This window comes from Anomaloglossus baeobatrachus, chromosome 1, assembly GCF_048569485.1.
Source record: "Anomaloglossus baeobatrachus isolate aAnoBae1 chromosome 1, aAnoBae1.hap1, whole genome shotgun sequence".
In the NCBI taxonomy this organism is placed as follows: domain Eukaryota; kingdom Metazoa; phylum Chordata; class Amphibia; order Anura; family Aromobatidae; genus Anomaloglossus; species Anomaloglossus baeobatrachus.
Window position 1 is genome coordinate 899,320,819 of NC_134353.1, and position 24,905 is coordinate 899,345,723.

Here is a 24,905-nt window from a genome sequence, read left to right on the forward strand (position 1 = left end):
TTTCAGTTCTCCGGTATTCCTTCGGATTGAATCTACTTTACACCAGTTTATAATCTTTTCCTCCTTCTTGCTTTTGCATCAAAACTGAGGAGCCCGTGGGAGCACGGGGGGTGTATAGGCAGAAGGGGAGGGGCTTAACACTTTTAAGTGTAATACTTTGTGCGGCCTCCGGAGGCATAGCCTATACACCCAATTGTCTGGGTCTCCCAATTAGAGCTAGAAGAAAAGGAATTTACGGTAAGTAAACAAAATTCCCTTCGTTCGTTCACATCTACTGAACTATATAACTGAGTCTATGAAATGGCTGAATTAAGTATTTTTGGATACTCAATTCTTTATCCTCAACAACTGTATGACCCCCATCCTAGTGCATATGTCCCCCGCCATGGTCCCATCCTGGTATATATGCCTCCTGTTATGCCACACACTTAAAAATAAACCATTCTACTAGTCTCCATCCAGTGCGTAGCGTCCTCATCTGATACCGGAAAATTACTTTGGCGTGTAAGCGGGGCAGCACATGACATTGCTTGCCATGTGACCCCAGTCACACACACAGACATCAGCCACCGGCTAATCCAAAATGAATTCACTGCTCCCCACACCCGGGACAATAGACGTGGGGAACAGTGAATGTTCATTTTCTTTAATAGCGGACACGAGTGCCTTAGCCGCTGCAGAATGCCGGTGGCTGTTGTGAACAACTGTGCCCGCTGTTAAAGAGAATGAATATTTACTGCTCCCCAAGCCCATAATTCTGCTTACCTAGGCTCCAGCTTCAGTGCAGAGAGGAGGGTGGGAGTATGGGCGTGAGGGAGCAGTAAATATTCATTCTCTTTAATAGCGGGCACACGTGTTAACCCCACCCTCTGCTGCAGTCTGCTCCTGCCTTTTGTGACCCACACTCACACACACTTTCTTTCCTCTCAGATCTTTTGGGAAAAAATGCATCTTGTAATCCAAAAAATGCAGCATGTAATACAACATATGTGGTGGCATAAGGCACAGGAATAAGGGGAATCTCAGACTTATCCCTGTGTCATGAAAAAAGTGAAAATCTTTTTTTTTTCTTTTTTTTTTTAAAACAATTAGTGTGCAAAAGAATTTTAATAGCTTTTCTTTCTCAATTCAGACTTCAAATCGCAGCCGGAGCCCTCTCCCGTGCTGAGTCAGCTCGCCCAGCGGCAGCAGCATCAAATACAGCCCGTCACAGCGCCACCTCCTGGCCTGGAGACCTTCTCACAGGCGAAACTGCGGGAGACGTCTCCAGTGGACACCTCCATCAACGTCAGCAAAATGATCCAGCTCCCCAACCTGTCCCTGGACTCCCAGACGATGTCTGTACAACAGACCCAGCAGCAGAAACACATAAAGCCCCAGAAGCGGAGGATACCACCCACCTCAAAGGTCAGCATCCCGAGGAGCAGTCCTTTTTATTCTGCAAGCTGCAGCTCATTGGTCAGTGCATGGATTGTTTCTAAGCATTTTTTTTTCTATTTTTATATACTTTTTAGTATAAAAAAAAGTTTTCTCAAGTAAGATAAATCCGTTTATCCTCGTCCAGTTTTTTTTAAGTGAAGACACTTGCTTTACTAATTTGGTCTTGCGCACGATGATGATTGTTTTTCCAAGCACACGTCTGAATTCTGTTTGTGGAAAACAACAAATCTGAGTGATCTGTTAAACTATATTTTATTATAGTGTTATCATAGTTTGTGGCCTTGGGCCTGTCTATTGCATGAACACAGGCACGTGCCTGCTTATACCCTCGTGTCCTCAGAGCCTTCCCGTCTTCTCTGTTGCACGCAATGGGAATTTGTGTGCAGCATTGAGTGCTTGCATGCGACAAATGGTGCATGACACCCCACTCCCAACATGTAGGAAATGTAACGGAATACACTTAAAGGGGTCTTCCACTTTTTGTAAACTGGACCCCTAACGATCAAAACATAGAGCATATCCGCAGCCTCCCAGGCTTAGTGGCAGCACTTCTTTGCTTTCTGATGGTGGCTGGCTGCAGCAGTTCTACGCGCTATCACCGAGATTGGCAGCCAAGCCGCTGAGCTCAGTTATCGGCTACAATGGTGATATGTGCTGTGGATGTGATGTCACCACTGCAGCCAAACCACCGAGACCCGGAAAGCGTCATGGAGTCAGTGCTGGGCCCCGGGAGGGCGAGTACCTGCTGTGTTTGTTGTTTAACGCATAGGAGTCTTAATTTTTTGAAAGTCTAAAACCCCTTTTTAGGCCTCTTTTACACGTCAGTATTTTGCATCAGTGTTTCATCAGTGTTTGGATGCCAAAACCAGGAGTGGAACTTACAGAGAAGAACTAATTGAAAGACTGACACCACTACTGGTTTTGGCATCGAAATACTGATTACACACTGATAAAACACTGATGCAAAATATTGCCGTGTGAAAGAGGCCTTACATAGTCAGGTCTACTAATCTGGTGGTAATGGCACACAGCCCGCAGTTTCTGGAACAGGCGCTGCTCTCCTGACCTAAACTAACAGCCTCATTGGCGTATCTGACGCTGGTAGTTCAGGTCTCGAGCCCCTCAGCTGGTCCACAAAGCACTGCCAGTACATAAACTGTGAAATGCAGATGTGTGAAGCTGGTGTAAGGCTGTGTGACCACGATCAATGTTCTCAGCATTTTGGATGCTGTGTGTTTGCATCCAAAATGCTGCGACATATAGTAGAAGCAAAGTGGATGGAATTTATAGAAATCCCATGCCCACTGTGCCTGCAGCGAAGACTGACCTGCGGTGCGGCTTTCTCCATAGAGAGAGCAGAAGGAGACCGCAGCGCCCCAACCCTGATCGTGGGCACGGGCAGCTGCGATCTCCTGCGGAGGAGACTTGCGCAGGACCTGCCGCATCCAGGACACGGCGGGTTCTGATTGTTGGCGTGTGCTTACGTGTTGTTAACCCATCTAAAGCATGTGACCGCTGCAGATCATTAAAGGCCTCAGTGGCCATGTTTTATAGATAGGACATTACTGCTATCAGCCTGTAAACGCAGAGGCGCCGCTGAAGCATCGGGGGCTTATTTTGTTTTAAAGCATAACTTGCCCTCAGCCCATTCTTTCCTGAAACCTCTTTATTACATGTCAAGGTGACTAACCCAGCGCAGCCTGGACGCCATCCTACATACCTTTTGCAGCGGCTTTTGGGTTTCAGCTTTACTGTGTAATGTGGTGAGCATTGTTGATTGGCAATGAGACAAGAAAGTTTTAGGAGTAGATCTCCAGTGAGCAGGTTCTCGAGGACTGAATTCCTTGGCTGTGGCTGCACTTGTTGCTGACCCACTGCTGCCGTCAGGATTAATGCATGTGGTTTCCCCTCAGATTCCCTCATCTGCAGTCGAGATGCCAGGATCAGCCGACGTCACAGGATTAAATGTTCAGTTTGGAGCCCTGGAGTTCGGATCAGAGCCCTCGTTACCGGAGTTTGGCTCCAACACAAGTCCTGATAATGCAAGCCAGACACCAAACAACTTGTATTCAAAAACTATAAGGTGAAGAAAAAAAGTCTTTATTCCATCAAATCTCAATGTGTCTTTTTCATCGTGGTTGCTGCAAGCAAAGTTTTGCTTTACAATAATGTTGCTGTTCAATTAAATATTTCTTTATCGTTCCTATGGGAGACCCAGACATTGGGGTGTATAGCTTCTGCCTCCAGAGGACACACAAAGTACTACACTAAAAAAGTGTAGCTCCTCCCTCTGAGCATATACACCCCCTGGATAACCAAATCTAGCCAGTTCATTGCTTTGTGTTCAGGAGGCATACATCCACACATGCATTCTCATCTGATTTTTCATTTTGGAAAGTTTTTGAAGAAAAGCGGGTCCAAGCCTGGACTCCCGGCATGTCCCTTCTCACCCCACTGTGTCGGCAGTGTTGTTAAGGTTGATTCCAGGGCTGGAGCCTTACATGCCGCGCTCCTTCACCATCCCTCGGGCTCTGGCTTGAAGTGGGAGCCAGCACGGTTCTCCCTGCTTTGCAGGAGGCCGGTCTCCATCCGCAGCCCTTCAGGATCCTGCTGGACGGAGCACTCATCCCCAGGGACTTGAAACCCTGCGTCTCACAAGCTAAGTATCTGAGACGTTTATTTCTTTGTCGCTCTATTGGGAGACCCAGACAATTAGGTGTATAGGCTATGCCTCCGGAGGCCACACAAAGTATTACACTTAAAAGTGTTAAGCCCCTCCCCTTCTGCCTATACACCCCCCGTGCTCCCACGGGCTCCTCAGTTTTTTGCTTTGTGCGAAGGAGGTCAGACACGCACGCATAGCTCCACAGATTGGTCAGCAGCAGCTGCTGACCATGTCGGATGGAAGAAAAGTGGGCCCATATAGGGCCCCCAGCATGCTCCCTTCTCACCCCACTCTTGTCGGCGGTGTTGTTAAGGTTGAGGTATCCATTGCGGGTACGGAGGCTGGAGCCCACATGCTGTTTTCCTTCCCCATCCCCCTCAGGGCTCTGGGTGAAGTGGGATCTTACCGGTCTCCAGGCACTGAGACCGTGCTCCATCCACAGCTCCTAAGACTCTGCTGGATAGGAGCCGGGTATCGTTCAGGGACATGGCCCTGCTACTTGAAGGTACTCTGTGTCCCTGTGGGGACCGCGCACAGCAACACTCCAGCATTGCTGGGTGTGCTAGTGCACCGGGGACCGCGGCGCTGACCGGGTTAATGTGCCATTACACACTCAGCGTCGCTGAGTGTGTTTATGTAGGGGGACTACCGTACTACCGCCGCCGCCATGTTTTTAACACTGAGGCGCGGCTGGGACTTGTTGTGCGCCGGGGACGTCCGCGCGGCCGCGCTTTTATGGCAGCCGCGCTCATTACTTGAGTCCCCGGCTTGTACGGCCTAGTGTTTCCTCCTCCCGCCCACAGCCCTGACAGGCAGGGGAAGGGCGGGACGCTTTACAGACGAGCTGCAGTGAGGGCTGGAGCATGCTTTACATACTCCACTCCCCTCACTGCACTGTGAGGCACCAGTTCCCGCACTTTCTAAGGGTCACGCCCACGGCTTCCTCCTCTCTCAGGACGCCGGCAGCCGTGCCATTACACACTCAGCATCGCTGAGTGTGTTTATGTAGGGAGACTACCGCGCTGACCGCCGCCGCCATGTTTTGACACTGAGGCGCGGCTGGGACTTGTAGTGCGCCGGGGACTTCCGCGCGGCCGCGCTTTTACGGCGGCCGCGTTTATTACTCGAGTCCCCGGCTTTTGCGGCCTAGTCTTTCTTCCTCCCGCCCACAGCCCTGACAAGCAGGGGAAGGGCGGGACGCTGCACAGGATGAGCAGCACTGAGGGCTGGAGCATGCTTTGCATACTCCACCCCCCTCACTGTCCTCTCCTCAGAAGCCGGCAGCCATTCCTGTCAGCTCCTTGAATGCTGCAGAGGGGGACAAATTCTGACAGACCCAGGCAGGGACCCTGGTGGCCTCACAACCGCTTTATGCGGGGGGTATGCAGCATCTGTGGTGCTAGCCACATTTGTGCAGGAGTGTAATTTTAAATCATATGTTTATAAGATATGCTTTACACTGTATGGTGCACAGTTGATTCTGTATATATATTGGGTTGCTCAGGGAAGTCAACAGCATGGCGCCCATAAAAGGCAGGAGCGCCAAACCACAGGCTTACTATGCTGCCTGCGCCGCATGTACGACCCCTCTGCCGGCAGGATCCACTGAGCAATCCAGACCGGTATCTCAGCACAGGGGCACTGTTGAATCATTGCTCCCTGGCCCACCTCAGTTGGACCAGAGGTCTCCCCGGGGTGTCTCATAGATCCCAGAGTGAGGTCTCTGATACAGACCCCAGCCCCTGACCGTCTAAGCGAGCTCGCTGGGAAATTCCCTCGACATCTTCATATTGGTCAGGGTCTCAGCGGGGGGAATCCCTGGATGATGAAGCGGAGACAGCTGATCAGGATTCTGATCCTGAGGCCGCTCTCAATCTTGATACGCCTGACGGGGACGCCATAGTGAACGATCTTATAGCGTCTATCAATCAAAGATGCCACTCACAGGCAGATGGAGCTCTGGTTGAAATCCATCTATGAAGCTATCAGCGCTTCTTTCTTCGGCGCTCCATTGGGAGACCCAGACGATTGGGTGTATAGCTACTGCCTCCGGAGGCCACACAAAGTATTACACTAAAAAGTGTAAGGCCCCTCCCCTTCTGCATATACACCCCCCGTGGGATCACGGGCTGCTTCAGTTTTCTGCTTTGTGCGAAGGAGGTCAGACATCCACGCATAGCTCCACTGTTTTTAGTCAGCAGCAGCTGCTGACTATGTCGGTTGGAAGAAAAGTGGGCCCATATGGGGCCCCCAGCATGCTCCCTTCTCACCCCACTTTTGTCGGGTGTTTGTTAAGGTTGAGGTACCCATTGCGGGTACGGAGGCTGGAGCCCACATGCTGTTTTCCTTCTCCATCCCCCTGAAGGGCTCTGGTGAAGTGGGATCTTACCGGTCTCCAGGCACTGAGACCGGGCTCCATCCACAGACCCGGAGAACCTGCTGGATATGGAGCTGGGTGTCGTCAGGGACAGGGCCCTGCTACATTAAGGTACTCTGTGTCCCCGTACACATCGAGCACACACACACCAGCATTGCTGGGAGTGCTAGTGCGCCGGGGACAACAGCGCGGAGCGCTTGTGCTATTATTCACTGCAGCTTAGCTGAGTGAATTTATGTGTTAGAAACTGCCGCGCCGGCCGCTGCGGGGTGTTTTACACTGTGGCGCGGCTGGGACTTGTGGTGCGCCGGGGACTTCCGCGCTGGCCGTGCACGCGGACGGCCGCGCTTATTACTCGAGTCCCCGGCTTTGCGGCCTAGTTTTCACTTCGTTCCCGCCCCCAGCCCTGCCAGTCAGGGGAGGGGCGGGACGCTGTACAGAAAGTCAGCGCCGAGAGCTGGAGTCTGCTTTGCATTCTCCAGCCCCCTTCACTGAACACAGTGGGACGCCGGTTTCCCGCTCTTGTCTGGGGCACGCCCACGGCCCGCCCCTCTTCACAAGACGCCGGCGGCCATTCCTGCACGCAGTCTGGGCTGGAGAAGGGAGACAAGCTCTGGGCAACCAGTCACAGGATTCGGGCGACCACACACCCGCTTTTGTGCGGGCGGTAAGCGGCACCTGAAGTGCTGACCCCACTAATGCCATTTGTACTTTATGCCTAGATGGCTAGACTACAGCAGCAAAAAGCAAGGGTGCTAGGGCACAGGCTTTCTAGGCTGCTTGTATTACATGTGCTGAAGTGTTCATTTGTACTTCATGCTTGTATGCTATACACTGCACTGTACGGTCGCTATTCTTGGCTATATACTCCTAGATGGCTGGACAACAGCAGCAAAAAAGCAAGGGTGCTAAGGCACAGGTTTTCTATGCTGCTTGTATTGCATGTGCTGAAGTGTTCATTTGTACTTTCTGCTTGTATGCTATACATTGCATTGTACGGTCGCTATTCTTGGCTATATACTTCTAGACAGCAGCAAAAAAGCTAGGGTGCCAAGGCACAGGCTTTCTATGCTGCTTGTACTGCAGGTTCCACTGTACCCATTGTGTGCAATGCTCCCCTGTAGCACTTGGTCAGCCGGGGTATCTGCTAGAGGTGGCCAAAGGAACCACCTGTGAACCCTGTCCAGGGACAGGGACGGAGTGGCAGTTTTGGCTGATAGATGTCTGTGACTGTGACTAACATCTTAGAGACTTTGCAGTCCAGACGGACCATGGGCAATATTGATACAATGCTCCCGGGCTACCCTCATTTGGAACAAATCAGTGCTCCGGGGGGGTCCCATGCATCCCAGGGCGCAGGCTCTGACAACAGTCCCAGACAGCCTAAGCGAGCTCGCTGGGAGCGGCACTCTGCTTCATCACTGGTTAGGGTCCCAGCAAGACTCTCTGTATGATGAGGCAGACGTAGCTGATCAGGACTCTGATCCTGAGACCGCTCTCAATCCGGATACACCGGATGGTGACGCCATAGTGAATGTTCTTCTAGCGTCCATCAATGGAATGTTGGATATTTCTCCCTCAGCTCCTCCGGTGGAGGAGTAAGCTTCGCAGCAGGAGAAATTCCTTTTTTCAATATCTCAAGCGTATATTGAGTACTTTTCCGGCCACTCTGACTTCAGAGAAGCAATCCGGAAACACCACGCTTATCCAGACAAGCGTTTCTCCACACGTCTTTAGGATACGCGTTATCCCTTTCCCCCTGACGTGGTCAAGCGCTGGACCCAGTGTCCAAAGGTGGATCCCCCAATCTCCAGGCTTGCGGCTAGATCTATAGTTGCAGTGGAAGATGGGACTTCACTTAAAGATGCCATTGACAGACAGATGGTCCTCTGGTTGAATTCTGTCTATGAACCTATCGGCGTGTCGGTTGGCTCCGGCATTCGCAGCCGTACGGGCATTCCAAGCTATTTCAGCTGGTCTTGCGCACGTGGACACTGTCACATGTACATCTGTGCCGCAGGTGGCGTCCTTAACCTCGCAATGTCTGCATTGCGACTTACGCTATTAATGCTGTCCTGCACCCTACGAGCCGTACGTCAGTGGCGTCCGCCAACTCCGTGGTTTTACGCAGAGCCTTGTGGTTGAGGGAATGGAAAGCAGATTCTGCTTCCAAAAAAGTGCTTCACCAGTTTGCCATTATCTGGTGACAGACTGTTTGGTCAGCGATTGGATGAAATCCTTAAACAGTCCAAGGGTAAGGACTCTTCCTTACACCACCCCAGATCAAACAACACCCAACAGAGGAAGGGACAGTCGAGGTTTCGGTCCTTCCCAGGCTCGGGCAGGTCCCAATTGTCCCCGTCCAAAAGGACTCAAAAGGCTCAGAGAGGCGCAGATTCCTGGCGGGCTCAATCACGCCCAAGGAAGGCAGCCGGAGGAACCGATACCAAAGCGGTTTCCTCATGACGTTCAGCCCTCTCTCTCCGCATCCGCGGTCGGTGCCAGACTCTCCCGCTTGGCGACATTTAGCTGCCACAGGTCAAGGACCGGTGGGTGAGAGACATTTTGTCTCACATGTACGGGATGGAGTTCTGTTCTCGTCCTCCGACTAGATCTTCTGAACTTCATCACCTTCCGACCGAGCCGATGCTCTTCTGCAGGCAGAAGGAGTGGTAATCCCTGTTCCTCCTCAGGAACAAGATACGGTTTTTACTTCAATCTGGTTGTGGTACCAAAAAACGACGGCTCTTTCCGTTCCGTTTTGGGCCTAAAACTGCTCAACAAGCACGTGAAAACCAGACGGTTCCGGAGGAAATCCCCCCGCTCCGTCATTGTCTCAATGTCTCAAGGAGGTTTTCCTACCGTCAATAGACATCAGGATGCTTATCTCCACGTGCCGATTGCTCCAGAGCACCGGTGTTGGCTACGATTCGTTATTGAAGACGAGCATCTTCAGCTCGTAGCCCTGCCCTTCGGTTTGGTGACAGCCCCACGGCTTTTCACCAAGTTATGGCAGCAGTGGGAGCAGTCCTGCACTCTCAGGGTCACTCTGTGATCCCTTACTTGGACGATCTACTCGTCAAGGCACCCTCTCAAGAGGCATGCCAACACAGCCTGAACGTGGCGCTGGAGACTCTCCAGAGTTTCGGGTGGATCATAAACTTTTTAAAGTTAAATCTGACCGACCCAATCGCTGACATATCTTGGCATGGAGCTTCACACTCTCTCAGCGATAGTGCAGCTCCCGCTGGACATACGGCGTTCACTACAGACGGGGGTGCAGTCTCTCCCTCAAAGCCAGTCACACCCCTTAAGACGCCTCGTGCAGAGGCAGTCCCTTTCGCGCAGTTTTCATCTGCGTCCACTTCTATAGGACATTCTTCGCCAATGGGATGGGAAGTCGACGTCCCTAGACAGGAACGTACCCCTTTCTCAGGCGGGCAAGGACTCTCTTCAGAGGAGTCCACCCTTCAGATCAATGTTCTGGAAACCTGGGCAGGGTATCTGGCCCTGCAAGCCTTCCAGCAGAGGCTGGAAGGCAAACAGATCCGAATTCAGTCGGTCAACTTCGCAGCGGTGGCATACATCAACCACCAAGGCGGGACACGCAGTCGGCAAGCCTCCCAGGAAGTCCGGCGGATTCTGATGTGGGTGTAAGACAGAGCATACACCATATCCGCAGTTCACATCCCGGGCGTAGAAAACTGGGAAGCAGACTTCCTCAGTCGCCAGGGCATGGACGCAGGGGAATGGTTTCGGCACCCGGACGGGTGTCAAGAGATCTGTAGCCGCTGGGGGAGGCCGGACGTCGACCTAATGGCGTCTCGGCACAACCACAAGGGCCCGATTTTCATGGCGCGGTCTCACGATCAAAGAGCTCTGGCGGCAGACGCCTTAGTTCAGGATTGGTCGCAGGTCCAGCTACCCTATGTGTTTCCCCCTCTGGCACTGTTGCCAGAGAGCTACGCAAGATCAGCTCCGATTGCCGCCGCGCCATCCTCGTCGCCCCAGACTGGCCGAGGAGGTCGTGGTACCCGCATCTGTGGCATCTCACGGTCGGCCAACCGTGGGCACTACCAGACCGGCCAGACTTTCTGTCCCAAGGGCCGTTTTTTTTTTTTTTCCATCTGAATTCTACGGCTCTGAACTTAACTGTGTGGCCATTGAGTCCTGGATCCTAGCGTCTTCAGGATTATCTCAAGACGTCATTGCCACCATGAGACGGGCTAGGAAGCCGACGTCTGCCAAGATCTACCACAAGACGTGGAAGATATTCTTATCTTAGTGCTCTGCTCAGGGAGTGTCTCCCTGGACATTTGCATTGCCTACTTTTCCTTCCTTCCTGCAATCTGGTTTGGGAAAAGGTTTGTCGCTCGGCTCCCGTAACGGACGAGTCCCAGCGCTGTCTGTATTCTTTCAGAAGCGCATAGTATGACTTCCTCAGGTACGCACGTTCCTGCAGGGGGTTTGTCACATTGTCCCTCCGTACAAGAGGCCGTTAGACCCATGGGATCTGAACAGGGTACTAATTGCTCTCCAGGAGCCGCCCTTTGAGCCTCTGAGGGATGTTTCACTTTCTCGGCTTTCACAGAAAGTGGCCTTTTTGGTAGCGGTCACGTCTCTTCAGAGAGTGTCCGAGCTAGCAGCGCGGTCATCCAAAGCTCCCTTCCTGGTGTTTCACCAAGACAAGGTAGTGCTGCGCCTGATTCCGGGGTTTCTCCCTAAGGTGGTATCCCCCTTTCATCTCAGTCAGGATATCTCCTTACCTTCCTTTTGTCCTCATCCAGTTCATCGATGTGAATTGGATTTGCATATGTTGGATCTGATGAGAGCGCTCAGAATCTACTTTTCCCGCACGGCGCCCCTGCGCCGCTCGGGTGCACTCTTTGTACTTGTCGCTGGTCAGCGCAAAGGGTCGCAGGCTTACAAATCCACCCTGGCTCGAGGGATCATGGAACCAATTCTTGAAGCCGTCCGCTCTGCTGGGCTTCCGGTTCCATCAGGGCTGAAGGCCCATTCTACCAGAGCCGTGGGTGCGTCCTGAGCATTACGACACCAGGCTACGACTCAGCAGGTGTGCCAGGCGGCTACCTGGGCGAGTCTGCACACCTTCACCAAGCGTTATCAGGTGCATGCCTACGCTTAGGCGGATGCCAGCCTAAGTAGAAGAGTCCTGCAGGCGGCGGTTGCCTCCATGTAGGGAAGGGCTGTTTTTTACAGTCCAAACTTGAGGTATTAATTTACCCACCCAGGGACTGCTTTTGGACGTCCCAATCGTCTGGGTCTCCCAATGGAGCGCCGAAGAAGAAGGGAATTTTGTTACTTACCGTAAATTCCTTTTCTTCTAGCTCCAATTGGGAGACCCAGCACCCGCCCCTGTTCCTTCGGGATTTTTGGTTGTTCGGGTACACATGTTGTTCATGTTGAAGGGTTTCAGTTCACCGATGTTCCTTCGGATTGAATTGTTTAACCAGTTATTGGCTTTCCTCCTTCTTGCTTTTGCACTAAAACTGAAGCAGCCCGTGATCCCACGGGGGGTGTATATGCAGAAGGGGAGGGGCCTTACACTTTTTAGTGTAATACTTTGTGTGGCCTCCGGAGGCAGTAGCTATACACCCAATCGTCTGGGTCTCCCAATTGGAGCTAGAAGAAAAGGAATTTACGGTAAGTAACAAAATTCCCTTTACACCAGCATTTGCAGCCGTATGGGTGCTACAAGCTATCTCAGCAGGTCAAGCGCAAATTGACGCAGCCACACAGACGTCGGCATTTGCGTCTTACGCTATTAATGCTGTCCTGGACTCTGCGAGCCGTATGGCGGTTGCTTCCGCCAATTCGGTGGTACTCTGCAGGGCCTTGTGGCTACGGAACTGGAAGGCAGATTCTGCTTCCAAAAAAGCGTTTAACCAGTTTGCCAATTTCTGGCGACCGACTGTTTGGCGAACGTTTGGATGAAATCATCAAACAATACAAGGGAAAGGATACATCTTTACCCCAGCCCAAACCGAACATACCCCAACAGAGGATGGGGCAGTCGAGGTTTCGGTTCTTTCGGGGCGCGGGCAGGTCCCAATTCTCCTCGTCCAAAAGGCCTCTGAATAGATCAAGGGCTCTCCGATTCATGGCGGTCTAAGTCAAAAAGACCACCGGAGGTGCCGCTACCAAAGCGGCTTCTTGATGGCTTTCGGTCTCCTCAATCCGCATCCTCGGTTGGTGGCAGGCTTTCCCGCCTTTGCGACTCCTGGCTGCCAAGGGTAAAAGACCGTTGGGCGAGAGACATTCTGTCTCACGGTTACAAGTTAGAGTTCGCCTCTCGTCCCCCGACTCGATTCTTCAGGTTATCCCCGCCTCCCGAGCGAGCCGAGGCTCTTCTGCAGGCGCTGGGCACCCTGAGGGCTGAAGGAGTGGTGGTCCCTGTTCCTCTTCAGCAACAGGGTCACGGGTTTTTCTCCAACCTGTTTGTGGTTACAAAGAAGGACGGGTCTTTCCGTCCTGTCCTGGACCCGTAACTGCTCAACAAACACGTATAGACCAGACGGGTCCGGATGGAAACCCTCCGCTCCGTCATCGACTCAATGTCCCCAGAAGATTTCCTTGCATCGATCGATATCAAAGATGCTTTTCTCCACGTACCGGTGGCTCCAGAGCACCAACGCTTCTTGCGCTTCACCATAGGAGACGAACACCTGCAGTTCGTGGCACTGCAGTTCGGCCTGGCTACAACCCCACGGGTTTTCACCAAGGTCAGGGCTACAGTAGTTGCGGTCCTCCACTCTCAGGGTCACTCGGTGATCCCTTACTTGGACGATCTGCTGATCAAGGCACCCTCTCAAGAGGCATGCCAACACAGCCCCGACGCTTCTCTGGGGGCTCTCCAGAGTTTCGGGTGGATCATCAATTTTCCGTTAGAACCCTGGGATCTGAACGGGGTGCTGATGGTTCTTCAGAAACCACCATTCGATCCAATAAGGGATATTTCTTTCTCACGCCTTTCGCAGAAAGTGATTTTCCTAGTAGCAGTCACTTCACTTCGGAGAGTGTCTGAGCTAGCAATGTTGTCGTGCAAAGCCCCTTTCCTGGTGTTCACCAGGACAAGGTGGTTCTGCGTCCGGTTCCGGAATTTCTCCCTAAGGTGGTACCCCCCTTTCATCTCAATCAGGATATCTCCTTACCCTCTTTTTGTCATCATCCAGTTCACCAATGTGAAAAGGATTTGCACTGGTTAGATCTGGTGAGAGCACTCAGGCTCTACATTTCTCGTACGGCGCCCCTGCGCCGCTCGGATGCACTCTTTGTCCTTGTCGCTGGCCAGCGTAAAGGGTCACAGGCTTCCAAATCAACCCTGGCCCGGTGGATCAAGGAACCAATTCTCGAAGCTTACCGGGCTGCCGGTTCCCTCAGGGCTCTAGGCCCATTCTACCAGAGCCGGGGGCGCGTCCTGGGCTTTGAGGCACCAGGCTACGGGTCAGCAGGTGTGTCAGGCGGCTACCTGGTCGAGCCTGCACACTTTCACGAAACACTATCAGGTGCATACCTATGCTTCGGCGGATGCCAGCCTAGGTAGACGAGTCCTTCAGGCGGCGGTTGCCCACCTGTAGGAAGAGGCCGTTTTACGGCTCTATTACGAGGTATTATTTTACCCACCCAGGGATTGCTTTTGGACATCCCAATTGTCTGGGTCTCCCAATAGAGCGACAAAGAAGAAGGGAATTTTGTTTACTTACCGTAAATTCCTTTTCTTCTAGCTCTAATTGGGAGACCCAGCACCCGCCCCTGTTTTTTTTTTGTGTACACATGTTGTTCATGTTGTTTGGTTTCAGTTCTCCGATATTCCTTCGGATTGAATCTACTTTACACCAGTTTATAATCTTTTCCTCCTTCTTGCTTTTGCACCAAAACTGAGGAGCCCGTGGGAGCACGGGGGGTGTATAGGCAGAAGGGGAGGGGCTTAACACTTTTAAGTGTAATACTTTGTGCGGCCTCCGGAGGCATAGCCTATACACCCAATTGTCTGGGTCTCCCAATTAGAGCTAGAAGAAAAGGAATTTACGGTAAGTAAACAAAATTCCCTTCGTTCGGGGGGTCCCTTGTATTTTATTGTTGGGGAGAGTGTGCTGTGTAACTGTTCTGACATTTCCGGCCGGTTCTCTGGTTGTCACCTGAGAACCGCGCCGATGGAGTTTACGCGCCGGCCGCATCGCTTAAATTTAGGCCCCGGCTTCGCCTGAGGCCTAGTTTCGATTTCACTGCCCTTGCATGTCAATCATGCAGAGGGACAGTGCGGCTCCGCCCAGCGGCCGTTCGGCACAGGGGAGGGACACTCCTCTCTGAGTAAATGTCCCCTCCCCTGTAAATCTCCTTGGCCCTCCAGATCCCGCTCTCAGAGTAGGTCCCGTCCCCTCTCCTCGCTCCGGCGCCATTTCTTCATCGTTCCTATGGGAGACCCAGACCATGGGTGTATAGCTTCTGCCTCCGGAGGACACACAACGTACTACACTAAAAAGTGTAGCTCCTCCCTCCGAGCATATACACCCCCTGGATAACCAAATATAGCCAGTTCAATGCTTTGTGTTCAGGAGGCACACATCCACACATGCATTCTCATTTGATTTTTGATTTTTGGAAAGAGTTTGAAGAAAAGCGGGTCCAAGCCTGGACCCCCGGCATGTCCCTTCTCACCCCACTGTGTCGGCGGTGTTGTTAAGGTTGATTTCAGGGCTGGAGCCTTACATGCCGCGCTCCTTCACCATCCCTAGGGCTCTGGCTTGAAGTGGGAGCCAGCACGGTTCTCACTGCCTTGCAGGAGACCGGTCTCCATCCGCAGCCCTTTCAGGATCCTGCCGGACGGAGCACTCATCCCTCAGGGACCTGGCCCTGCGTCTCACAAGCTAAGTATCTGAGACGTTATTGTCGGGGGGTCCCTTGTACTTTATTGTTGGGGAGAGTGTGCTGTGTAACTTTTGTGACATTTCCGGCCGGTTCTCTGGTTTTCACCTGAGAACCGCGCCGATGGTGCCTGCGCGCCGGCCGCATCGTTAAATTTAGGCCCCGGCTTCGCCTGAGGCCTAGTTTCGATTTCACTGCCCCTGCATGTCAGTCATGCAGAGGGACACTGCGGCTCCGCCCAGCGGCCGTTCGGCACAGGGAGGGACACTCCTCTCTGAGGCAATATTCCCTCCCCTGTAAATCTCCTTGGCCCTCCGGATCCCGCTCTTAGAGTAGACCCCGCCCCCTCTCCTCGCTCCGGCGCCATTTTATCGGCGTTCTTATGCCATGTCTGCACAGCGATCGGCGCTGGCTGCAGCATCTCTCAGGGGGTCCGGGCTGTGGGATCTGTAGGGCACAGAGACGTCCCAATGTCAAACGGTCTGGCAAGCCAGATCCTCCGGTTGTGGACCTACTTATATACTCTGCTTATATACTCTGCTGTGGGTCATTCCGGCTCAGAGCCCCCACCTGAGCAGCATGTCTCACAAAAAGAGGAGCAAGGCTGCAAGGCTGTACTCAATATGCACTGCATGTAGGCTCGTACTGCCTGTACCGAGCACATAACCACATTGTGATGCCTGCTCTAACATGGTGGTGCCTCAGCCTGGAGGCTCATCCCCAGTGGTCCCTCCGGCTGCTCCGGCTCCGGTGGCTGAACCCCCGGCTTGGGTAGAATCCTTCTCTCCATGGGACAGCTGTCCCGGACTCCGCTGAGCATGCATCAGCCCCCTCCTCAGGGCGCTTCTGCTGCTACGGCTCGCTCAGCAAAGTTCACAGAGGATTCTTCATCTGGTCTCAGACCCCGTCCTCCTAAAAGGAGACGCAGGGTCCCCTCTCCTTCCTCGTCCCGCGGCTCTGATTCACGAGCTGACTCGCAGGACGAGGAGGATGCCTTCACTGGGGGCTCGGACGCTACCTCCATGTACCCCATTGATCTGTCCGAAAGTGACGCAGATGCTAGTGTTTTTTGATTGCGTCCATTAATTTTGTACTGGACCTCAATCCGCCTGTATCAGGGGAGCAACCCTCTCTGGCAGAAAAGCACCAGTTTACCTTGCCTAAGAGATCAAGGAGTGTGTTTCTTAACCACTCCAGTTTTCAGGCCACTGTGACCAAGCCTAGGGCCTGTCCTGACAGACGCTTCCACAAAGCGTGGTTCTGATGATTGTTTTCCGTTTCCACCAGAGGTGGTCAAGGAGTGGGCTCATTCACAGCCCGGACAGTTGTATCAGTGGCTGATGGCACCTCTCTTAAGGGTTCCACTGACCGCCATCTGTATATGAGGCGGCAGGGGCCTCGTTCTCCCGACCTTTTGCAGCAGTGTGGGCTCTCAAAGCCATCTCTGCTTCTCTAGGGAGATGCATTCCCTCACCAGGGACTCTATGCCCGAAATGGTTGCATTAACTTCCAGGCTTCAGCCTTTTCATCCTATGCCATGTCTGCCATGCTGGAGGCTTCTCACCGCACTGCGGTGACTTCGGCTAATTCTCTCGCTTTCCGCAGGATCTTGTGGCTTCGAGAGTGGAAGGCAGACGCTTCTTCAAAGAAGTACCTTGCTGGGCTCCCATTTTGTGGGCCCAGGCTGTTCGGTGAACAACTGGATGAAATTATTCAGGAAGCTACTGGCGGGAAGAGTACTTCCATGCCACAAGCCAAAACCAGGAAACCTGTCCAGGGCAGGAACCAGTCGAGGTTTCGTTCCTTTCGTTCCTCCAACTGGTCGTCCTCTAAGCCCTCGGCCTCGTCCTCTAGCTCAGCCAAGGACCAAAAACCCAACTGGCGCACGAAGTCGCGTCCTAGACCGCAGGAGCTGCTGCCACTAAGTCAGCCTCCTCTTGACTATCTGGCCCCGCCAGCAACGTCCTTGGTCGGTGGCAGGCTCTCCCACTTTGGCGACGTGTGGTTTCAACACGTCTCCGATCAGTGGGTGCGAGATATCATCTCCCACGGCTACAGGATAGAATTCTATCCAGCCCGCCAAACAGATTTTTTTCTGTCAACTCCCCCCTGCTCCAAGGCCGCCGCCTTCTCACAGGCCGTGACATCCTTGCAGGCCAACGGAGTAATGGTACCGGTTCCCGCCTGGGAACAGTTCAGAGGTTTCTACTCAAATCTCTTCCTAGTCCCCGAAAGGGACGGTTCCTTCCGGCCCATCCTGGATCTCAAGTTTCTCAACAAGCATGTTCAGGTGCGGCATTTTCGCATGGAGTCTCTGCGATCAGTCATTGCCTCAATGACCCAAGGAGATTTCCTAGCATCCATCGACATCAGAGATGCCTATCTGCATGTACCAATTGCAGTTTCACACCAGCGTTGGCTACGTTTTGCAATCGGAGAGGAACATTTCCAATTCGTGGCTCTTCCCTTCGGGTTAGCCACGGCCCCTCGAGTATTCACCAAGGTCATGGCAGCAGTGGTTGCGGTTCTGCACCTCCAGAGGTTGGCAGTGATCCCTTTTCCTGGTCGGCCTTCTAGTCAAGGCTTCATCCAGTGCGGACTGTCAGCGGAGTGCCTCGCTCACTCTCGCTACTCTAGTCCAATTCGGGTGGCTTGTCATTCTATCCAAGTCCACTCTGACTCCGACCCAGAAGCTCACGTACCTAGGGATGCAATTCGAGACTCTGCCGGCACTTGTGAAGCTGCCCTTAGTCAAACAGCAGTCCCTCCACTGGCGGTGCGCTCTTTGCTGAGGCCCCGCCGTCATTCCATCAGGCACCTAATGCAGGTGCTGGGTCAGATGGTGGTGTCAATGGAAGCGGTTCCCTTTGCCCAGTTCCATCTGCGTCCTCTGCAGCTGGACATTCTCCGCTGTTGGGACAAGCGGACTTCCTCCTTGCACAGATTAGTGGCTCTGTCGCCACAGACCAGGGGCTCCCTTCAGTGGTGGCTTCGGCCCCCCTCTCTTCAGGGACGCTCCTTCCTGGCCCCGTCCTGGGTGATCCTCACCACGGATGCCAGTCTATCCGGCTGGGGAGCAGTATATCTCCACCACAGAGCGCAGGGCACTTGGACTCCGTCCGAATCAGCCCTCTCGATCAATGTGCTGGAATCAGAGCTGTCCTTCTAGCTCTCTTAGCCTTTCACCACCTGTTGGCGGGCAAGCACATTCGAGTTCAGTCAGACAACGCGACAGCGGTTGCCTACATCAACCACCAGGGCGGGACACTCACCGCCTGGCAATGTTGGAGGTTCAACGCATCCTTCAGTGGATGGAGGACTCCAAGTCCACCATATCCGCAGTCCACAGCCCAGGCGTGGAAAGCTGGGAGGCAATTATCTCAGCCGTCATACCGTGGACAGCGGCAAGTGGATTCTGCATTCGGCAGTGTTTCGGTCACTCTGCCGCAAGTGGGGCACCCCGGAAGTGGATCTAATGGCATCCCGGCACAACAACAAGGTTCCGGTTTACGTGGCTCACTCCCACGATCCTCAGGCCTTTGCAGCGGATGCTCTGGTTCAAGATTGGTCCCAGTTTCGTCTGTCCTACGTGTTTCCCCCTCTAGCTCTCTTGCCCAGAGTCCTGCGCAAGATCAGAATGGAGGGCCGTCGAGTCATCCTCATTGCTCCGGACTGGCCCAGGCGAGCTTGGTACCCAGACCTGCTCCATCTGTCCGTAGAGGTGCCGTGGCATCTCCCGGACCGTCCAGACCTTCTCTCACAAGGTCCGTTTTTCCGCCAGAATTCTGCGGCTCTCAGATTGACGGCGTGGCTCTTGAGTCCTGGATCTTGACGACTTCTGGTATTCCTCCTGAAGTCATCTCCACTATGACTCGGGCTCGGAAGTCTTCCTCGGCCAAAATCTATCACAGGACCTGGAGAATTTTCCTGTCCTGGTGTCGCTCTTCCGGCCATGCTCCTTGGCCTTTTTCCTTGCCGACCCTCCTGTCCTTTCTACAGTCCGGTCTGCAGCTAGGACTATCCCTCAATTCCCTCAAGGGACATGTCTCGGCTCTGTCAGTGTTGTTCCAGCGGCGTATCGCCCGGCTGGCTCAGGTGCGCACCTTCATGCAGGGCGCGTCTCACATCATTCCGCCTTACCGGCGGCCCTTGGATCCCTGGGACCTCAATCTGGTCCTCACGGCCTTGCAGAAACCCTCCTTTGAGCCTCTTAGGGAGGTTTCTTTGTCTCGTCTTTCACAGAAAGTGGTCTTTCTAGTAGCCATAACTTCCCTCAGGAGAGTCTCTGATTTGGCTGCGCTCTCTTCGGAGTCACCTTTTTTGGTTTTTCATCAAGACAAGGTGGTTCTCCGTCCGACCCCGGACTTTCTTCCTAAGGTGGTTTCTCCTTTCCACCTTAACCAGGACATTTCCCTGCCTTCCTTTTGTCCGGCTCCTGTTCATCGCTTTGAAAAAGCATTGCATACTCTGGATCTGGTGCGGGCGCTCCGCATCTATGTGTCTCGCACCGCTGTTCTTAGGCGGTGCACCTCTTTTTGTGCTGACCACAGGTCGGCGTAAGGGCCTCTCGGCTTCTAAGCCGACCTTAGCTCGTTGGATTAGGTCGGCCATTTCCGATGCCTACCAGTGTACTCAGGTGCCTCCCCCGCCGGGGGATCAAGGCACACTCGACCAGAGCTGTCGGTGCCTCTTGGGCTTTCAGGCACCAGGCTACGGCTCAGCAGGTCTGTCAGGCTGCCACTTGGACTAGTCTGCATACCCTTTCAAAGCACTACCAAGTGCATGCTCATGCTTCGGCAGATGCGAGCTTGGGCAGACGCATCCTTCAGGCGGCTGTCGCCCATTTGTGAAGTTAGGTTCCGCCTACTTCACAGTTTTCTGTTTATTCCCACCCATGGACTGCTTTGAGACGTCCCAATGTCTGGGTCTCCCATAGGAACGATAAAGAAAAAGAGAATTTTGTTTACTTACCGTAAATTCTTTTTCTTATAGTTCCGTATTGGGAGACCCAGCACCCTCCCTGTTGCCTGTTGGCAGTTTCTTGTTCCGCGTGTTATCACCGGCTGTTGTTGTAGACAGAGGCTCCGGTTATTCCGGTTCTTGCTCTATCTCTACTTGTGGGTGGCTATTCTCCTTCAGCTTTTGCACTAAACTGGCTAGATTTGGTTATCCAGGGGGTGTATATGCTCAGAGGGAGGAGCTACACTTTTTTAGTGTAGTACTTTGTGTGTCCTCCGGAGGCAGAAGCTATACACCCCAATGTCTGGGTCTCCCATTACGGAACTATAAGAAAAAGAATTTACGGTAAGTAAACAAAATTCTCTTTTTTCTGCCTTTTCATTAAAGATATTTGCGTCCCCCCACCTATACAGTGGTACCTCGCTTAACGAGTAACCCACTTAACGAGAATTTCGCTTAACAAGCAAAGCTTTCTGTAAATTTGTAACCCGGTTTACGAGAAAGCTTTGCTGTACGAGCAAAATCCTCACCGCACACACTTCCGGTTCCGTACTTCGACCACGCTCTGACCCGCACTTGCAGTCCACACAAGCATGCACAAACACACACGCACGCACACACATACAGTATTATGCTCACCTTACCTTCCGTTCCACCGCCGGCCTCATGGTTCTTGTAGTCCGCCGGCTCATTGCGACGTCTTTGCGGTGAACTACAAGACCCAGGAGGCCGGCGATGGAACAGAAGGTAAGGTGAACATATGTGTACCTTCAGTTCCATCGCCGGCCTCCTGGGTCCTGTAGTTCGCCGCTCCAGTCCAGGCTGTGCATCGGCAACCATAGCGACAAAGCAGGAGGTTTCGCTGTCAGACGCTACTCAAAGGCAGCGCGCTGGCCAATCAGAGGTAAGCAACTCCTGCCTTTGACGTCAGCGCTCTGGCAGCGGAAGTTCCTCCCTCGTCGTTATGGTAACCCGATACACAGCCCGTACCGGAGAACAGCAAGTCCTAGGATATCGGCGATGGAACGGAAGGTAAGGTGAGCATAGTGTGCGTGTGGAATGGCACAATAGGGGACCTGAATGGAACATTTAACAAGTTGTGGAACGAATTGTCTGCATTGCAATGATTTCCTATGGAAAATCTTGCTTTGCTGAATGAGTAACTTGGTTAACAAGCACAGTCCCAGAACGGATTGTTCTCGTTAACCAAGGTTTCACTGTAGTTATGAAGTTCCCCTGATCCGAATTTTGGTAGCCTGTTTTCCATTTAGATGTAAACAAAGGCAAAATCCATGGATTTACAGTATATCACAAAAGTGAGTACACCCCTCACAGTTTTGTAAATATTTTATTACATCTTTTCATAGGACAACACTGAAGATATGACCCTGTGATACAATGTGCAGTGTCAGTGTGCAGCTTGTATAACAGGGTAAATTTGGTGTCCTATAATATAACTCCACACACAGCCATTACTGTCTCAACTGTTGGTAACAAAAGTGAAAACGGCCAAATTCTGCCCAATAAGGCTATGTGCCCACGCTGCGGAAAATGCGCGCAATTTTTCGCCTAAATACCGCGGATTTTTCAAAAATCTGCAGCACAGCTACTCCCCAGCCATTTCTATGGCATTTGGGTACTGCTGTGCCCACACTTCGGATTTTTCCGCAGCGGAAATAATGCGGATTTCCCTGCGGAAAAATCAGCAGCATTTCAATTATTCCTGCGGATTTCTCCGCAGGGTCCATATACTTACCTACCTCATCAGAGTCACTTTCTCTGTCCGGTGTACAGGAGCGCGGTGAATCCAGGTACAGGAAGAAAGAGGTGGGCGGGGCCTGGATGAGCTCCGGTCATGTGACAGCCGAAGCTAGTTCAGGCCCGCCCACCTTCTCCTGCAGACGCTAACAGACACGGCCGCCGGAAAGCGAGGTGCTGCGTGATGGAGGTAAGTATGAACTCCCCCGATCACTGCAGCACTTGTTCTGCATTGAGGATGCAGTGCCGAAGCCATGGTACTGTATACTCAATGCAGAATGCCCGCACCATATCCGCAGGACATTCCGCAGCATGGAAACAGACAGAAGTTGTGGTGCGGTTTCCTGGGAGCTCCTGCGGATATATCCGCAGGACACTGTCCCCGTGGGCAGATAGCCTTAGCCATTTTTCCTCCCCAGTGTCATGTGACTCAGTGTTACAGGGTCACAGGTGTGAATGGGGAGCAGGGGTGTTACGTTTGGTGTCATCGCTCACACTCTCTCATTCTGGTCACTGGAAGTTCATTATGGCTCCTCATGGAAAAGAATTCTGAAGATCTGAAAAAAAGAATTCTTGCTTTACATAAAGATGGCTGAGGCTATAAGAAGATTTCCAGCACCTTGACACTGAGCTGCAGCATAGTGGCCAAAACCATACAGTGGTGCTACAAGACAGAATCCACTCAGAACAGACCTCGCCATGGTCGACCAAAGAGGTTGAGTGCATGCGCTCAGCGTCATATCCAGAGGTTATTTTTTTAAAGTAGACGCATGCGAGCTGCCAGGGTGGTCCGCATGTCAGTGCTCAGACTGTACGCCGCACACTGCATCATATTGGTCTGCATGGTTGTTGTCCCAGAAGGAAGCCTCTTCTAAAGATGAAGCACAAGGTAATGCACTGATGCCGCAATGCGTTTACTGAAGACAAGCAGACTAAGGACATTTCTTTATCGTTCCTTTGGGAGACCCAGATCTTGGGTGTTTAGCTTCTGCCTCCGGAGGACACACAAAGTACTACACCTAAAAGTGTAGCTCCTCCCTCTGAGCTTATACACCCCCTGGTGAGCCAGTCCCAGCCACTTTATCGCTTTGTGTTCAGGAGGCATACATCCACACATGCATTCTCATATGATTTTTTGCTTTTTGGAAAGAGATTGAAGAAGTGCGGGTCCACGTCTGGACTCCCGGCATGTCCCTTCTCACCCCACTGTGTCGGTGGTGTTGTAAGGTTGATTTCCAAGGCTGGAGCCTTACATGCCATGCTCCTTCACCATCCCTCCTGGGCTCTGGCTTGAAGTGGGAGCCAGCGCGGTCTCCATGCCTGGCAGGACACTGGTCTCCGTCCACAGCCCTTTAGGACTCTGCTGGACCGGAGCACTCATCCCCAGGGACCTGGCCCTGCGTCTCAGCAGCTAAGTACCTGAGACGTTCATATGTTGGGGGTCCCTGTCCTTTATTGTATGGGGAGAGTGTGTTTGCTGTATTTATTTTGGCATTTCCGGCGGGTTCTCTGGCTTTCGCCCGAGAACCGCGCCGATGGTGCCTGCGCGTCGGCCTCGCTGCTCAAATTTAGGCCCTGGCTTCGCCGGAGGCCTAGTTTCTGTTACTGGCCCTCGCATGTCACTCATGCAGAGGGACAGGCACGGCTCCTCTCGGCGGTCGTCCTGCACAGGGGAGGGACACTCCCCACTGCTTGTCCGTAACTCCTCCCCTGCAGGTCTCTATGGCCCTCCAGATCCCGCTTTCCTACAGGGACGCCCCCGTCCCGCCCCCTCTCTTCGCTCCGGCGGCCATTTTCTTGGACAGGGTTCACTCTGCGCTGGGCCATCCTGCACTCTGCATCCCTGCTGAGGTGCTGTGCATTGGGGGTCCGGGCTTCAGGATCTGCAGGGCACACAACACCGCTTCCAGCGGTCTGGTAAGCCACAGCCGGTCTCTGGTTGTGGACCTCTGTATATACTCCCTGGGGTTCATTCTCTTTGTAGAAGCTGTCCCCACTCCAGCAGCATGTCTCACACGAGGAGCAAGGCTCCAAAGCTTTATACTGTATGCGCTGCATGTAAGCTCCCGCTGCCTGAACCGAGCACCTATCCTCATTGTGATTTCTGCTCTAACTTGGAGGTGCCACAGCCTGGAGTCTCACCCTCAGTGGTCTCTCAGGCTGCTTCTGCACCTGTGGCTGAACCCCCGGCCTGGGTAGAGTCCTTTTCTAGGTCTATCTCCCAGTCTTTTGCTGAGTCCATGGGACTTCTGTCCAGGACTTTGATGAATATGCATCAGTCCCCTTCACAGGGTGCCTCTAATGCTCTTGCTAAGGGTCCTTTAGGATCCCTATCATCTGACCTCCGTCCACCGGAGGAGCCGCAGGGTTTCCTCTCCCTCCTCATCCCGCGGCTCTGATTCAAGAGCTGACTCGCAAGATGAGGAGGATGCCTTTACAGGGGGCTTGGAGGCTAACTCCATGTGCCCCATTGATCTTTCCGAGGGTGACTCAAATCTTAGTGACTTGATTGCTTCCATTAATTCTGTACTGGATCTCAATCCGCCAGTATCAGAGGAGCAACCCTCTCTGGCAGAAAAGCACCAGTTTACCTCGCCTAAGAGAGTAAAGAGTGTGTTCTTTAACCACTCCAGTTTTCAGACTGCTGTGACCAAACCCAGGGCCTGTCCTGACAAACGCTTCCCAAAGCGTGGTTCTGATGACAGTTTTCCCTTTCCACCTGAGGTGGTCAAGGAGTGGGCTCACTCCCCAAAGGTAGACCCTCCGGTGTCTAGGCTCTCAGCCCGGACCGTTGTGTCGGTGGCTGATGGCACTTCCCTT

General features: G+C 52.9%; 1 protein-coding gene and 1 non-coding gene across 10 annotated transcripts in view; both read left to right on the top strand.

The window, feature by feature from the left end:
- UBAP2 (ubiquitin associated protein 2) overlaps positions 1-24,905 on the top strand; it is a 230,400-nt gene that overhangs the window by 116,397 nt on the left and 89,098 nt on the right. For all 9 annotated transcript variants that reach the window (XM_075327133.1, XM_075327139.1, XM_075327077.1 and 6 more), the window contains exons 13-14: positions 1,133-1,407; positions 3,354-3,523. In XM_075327133.1, the coding sequence (XP_075183248.1) occupies positions 1,133-1,407; positions 3,354-3,523 (445 nt within the window). The remainder of the gene's footprint in view (positions 1-1,132; positions 1,408-3,353; positions 3,524-24,905) is intronic.
- LOC142258951 (small nucleolar RNA SNORD121A) lies at positions 1,601-1,682 on the top strand. The gene has a single exon (XR_012727914.1). It is a non-coding gene; the product is annotated as a small nucleolar RNA SNORD121A (small nucleolar RNA).